The sequence below is a fragment of the Microtus ochrogaster genome, chromosome 8 (assembly GCF_000317375.1).
Source record: "Microtus ochrogaster isolate Prairie Vole_2 chromosome 8, MicOch1.0, whole genome shotgun sequence".
In the NCBI taxonomy this organism is placed as follows: domain Eukaryota; kingdom Metazoa; phylum Chordata; class Mammalia; order Rodentia; family Cricetidae; genus Microtus; species Microtus ochrogaster.
The window spans coordinates 40,949,813-40,952,836 of record NC_022015.1 but is presented as its reverse complement, the minus strand read 5'-3'; the positions used below and the strand labels follow the sequence as shown (position 1 = coordinate 40,952,836).

Genomic DNA, 3,024 nt, shown 5'->3' with positions numbered 1-3,024 from the left:
AAAAAAATAAATAAAATCACGTGTGTAAGTGTGTGGTGACAGGTATGTGTGAGAGTGTAGGTACCCGTGGAGGCCAGAAGAGGGCGTTAAATCCCCTGGAGCTGGAGTTACAGGTGGTTTGGTTGTGAGGTGCCCCGTGTAGATTCTGGGAACCAAACTCAGATCTCTCTAAGAGCAGTAGTAAATGCTCCTTGACCACTGAGCCATCTCTCCAACCTCCACTTACTTTTTGAGGGCGGAGTCTCTCACTGGCCTGGGGTTCACCACCAAGGCTAGGCTACCTGTCATTGCACAGAGATTGGCTGGTGTCACCTTCCCCAGTGCTTGACATCAGACTCTTTTAGTGGATACTAGGGATCAAACTCAGGTCTTCATGCTTACAAGACAAGTACTTCATCAACTAAGCCATCTCCCCATCCTTTCAACAAACATTTATTAAGCACCTACTGTGTACCAGGCCCTAAGCTAGGAGGGCACATAAGTGGGAAGAGAAAACCAACCAACTAACCAACCAATAAACAAAGCAAAACAAAACCAGGCGAAATGGCCAGAGGTGGTGGTGCCTGCCTATAATAATAATAATAATAATAATATCCCAACAGGAAGATTAGGTCAAGTCCAGGCTGGCTGCAGAGTAAGGCCAGGAAGGCATACATGAGGTCTTTCCTCAAACAAACAATGAAGAAGGTAGGACCTAGCTTAGAAGGGGTCACAGAATTCCATGCTCCCACTGAAATGAGGTGGTTGCCTAGAATGAATGGATGGAGAGTCAGTCTGTCTGGCAGAAAAGAGGACTCTAACGACAGCTCTGAGCCTAATCCTGAAGACCATGAAACTTAAGTGAAACTTGAGGCCAAATGCCCTGAGCTGTACCCTGCTCTACCCCAGGTAAGACCCCAGCCACCCTGGCCTAGGACTCCACACGCTCCTTGGTTTGTGGCTACCCAGTGGCTATATCTTCTTCAGGACAAACTGCAGAACCCAGAGGACCAGAAGAGTAGACTAGAGAGGCTGGGGAAAGAGTCAGTGAGAAAAGAAAGAAGCTGCGATTTGAGGGATTGAGAAGAGAGGGAAAAAGGTCTGGAAAACAGAGCAGCAAGGTGAGAACAAACGGGACAAGGGTCAGCAGGTCTGCAGAGTCCAGAGAGCTGGGAAGGCTCCGTTCCAACCCCAGGAGGAACTGAACCCGGAGATGGGAGTGTAGAGCCCAGCCTCACGTCACACAGATGTGTGGAGAGGGGACCAGAGCTCCTCACTGCGTCCTCCCTCATCTGTCCCTGGGACCCTTGGCTGTGTCTCTCCAGGTGTTTCTTTCCTAGTCCCCTGTACTCACTGTCCCAGGCAGCAGCGCACCACTCCCACAGAGTTGCATGGCTTAGGCAGGGGGAGCAGATGTTCAGTCGGTCCTGAGTGTCCCCTCAGCAGCTTTGCCCTCCCAATGCCCTCTGGAGGCCCAAGGAAGTGGTGGCTCTTTAAATCCCCGGTGACCACTCCGCCCCCAGCACACCCAGTTTCAGTTTCTCCTAAAGCCACCGGCTGCTCAGAATCCTTGGCTCCTGCTTGCTCACGTGGCTGGAACTTCCTAACATGAACTGCCTTCCGGTTGGCCCCTTCTCTGGAAGAAGGATGGTGGAGGGTAGACAGGAGGAACACCAGGACAGTATCCTGGAAAGGGCTGGCAGGCTACCAGGAGAAACAGGAGGGTGGAGGATGGGGTGTGTGTGTGTGTGTGCATGAAGGAGCCCAGGTTCATAGTTCACACAGGAGCTGTGCAGCTTTGAGAAGGTGACTCATCTTCTCTGAACTTTAGTTTCTTCATTTATAAAGGATGTGGTAGGATGGAACACATTCCCAGGCTTGGGACAGGGTGTGGTCAGCAGGGTGCTTGGGGCAGGGTGTGGTCAGCAGGGTGCTTGCACTACAGAAGCAGGGCCTGACTGTGAGGCTAACCCGGGTTACACAGTAAAAGTCCCCAGGTCCGACAAAGGAGCTTAGGCAGTGCCACCTCTGCAAACTCTCGGAGACCAATGTGGCAGGCATGACTGCAAAAACGAACAGCCAGGACTGGCACAGTGGCACATACCTTTAAATTCCAGTGCTCAGAAGCAAAGCTAGGAGGGTGTCCGTGAGTTGAAGGCTATCAAGTTACAGGGTAGCCAGTACTAAACAACTGAGACCCTGTCTCAATGATGATGGCCAGGCAGTTGTGTCCTATGCCTTAATCCCAGCACTCCGGAGGCAGAGGCAGACAGATCTGAGTTTGAGGCCAGCCTAGTCTACAGAGTGAGTTCCAAGACAGCCAGGGCTACACACAAGAGAAATTCTATCTCAATAAGAAAAAAGGAATGATGATGAAGAAGAATTTTTAATTTTAACTTTATGCCTGTGAATATGTCTGTGTACTACATATGTGCCCAGTGTGCTCAGAAGTCCAAAGAGGGCATTAGTTCCCTTTGGCAGTTGTGAGCTGCCAAGAGGGTATTGGGAATTGGGCCTGGGTCCCCTGGAAAAATAGTCAGTGCTCTTAACTACTGAGACATCTCTAGCCCCCAAAATAAAAATTTTAAAAGAATTCTTAGGTCCAGGTTTGTTTTTGTTTTTTTTTTAAAGGTGCCAAATCTGGGTACGGTGGCAGATGCCGATAATCCCAGCACTCGGGAAATGGAGGCAAGAAGATCAGAAAGTCAAGCCCATTTATAGCTACACAGAGAGTCGGAGATTAACCTGAGCTATAAGAGGCAGTGTTTCTTAATAAATAAGTAAATAAATAAAAATAAAAGAGCACTGAAATTATCAGCAATATCTGCCATGCCATGATTGATTAGTGATGTCTGTAATGACCAGGGCTATGGAGCACAACAATCCTTTGTCATCTCTAGAACTGTTCCTGAAGCCAGTCTGGGCTTCATAGTTGGAAGACTTAACTGAGTCCTGGTGCTCTGCCCACCAGGTTTAAGGCCCAGAGATTTTAGTATGCTCATCCCTTTTCTGGAAATAATAAAATAAGTCTTTTTTTTTTTTTTT

General features: G+C 48.8%; 1 protein-coding gene across 2 annotated transcripts in view; it reads right to left on the bottom strand.

The window, feature by feature from the left end:
- The window catches only part of Batf2 (basic leucine zipper ATF-like transcription factor 2), a 7,352-nt gene extending 5,928 nt beyond the window's left edge, over positions 1-1,424 (bottom strand). For both annotated transcript variants that reach the window (XM_005351790.2, XM_026781676.1), the window contains exon 1: positions 1,334-1,424. In XM_005351790.2, coding sequence (XP_005351847.1) covers positions 1,334-1,372 — 39 coding nt within the window. In that variant the 5' untranslated portion in view covers positions 1,373-1,424. The remainder of the gene's footprint in view (positions 1-1,333) is intronic.
- Between the last annotated feature and the right edge of the window lie 1,600 nt (positions 1,425-3,024).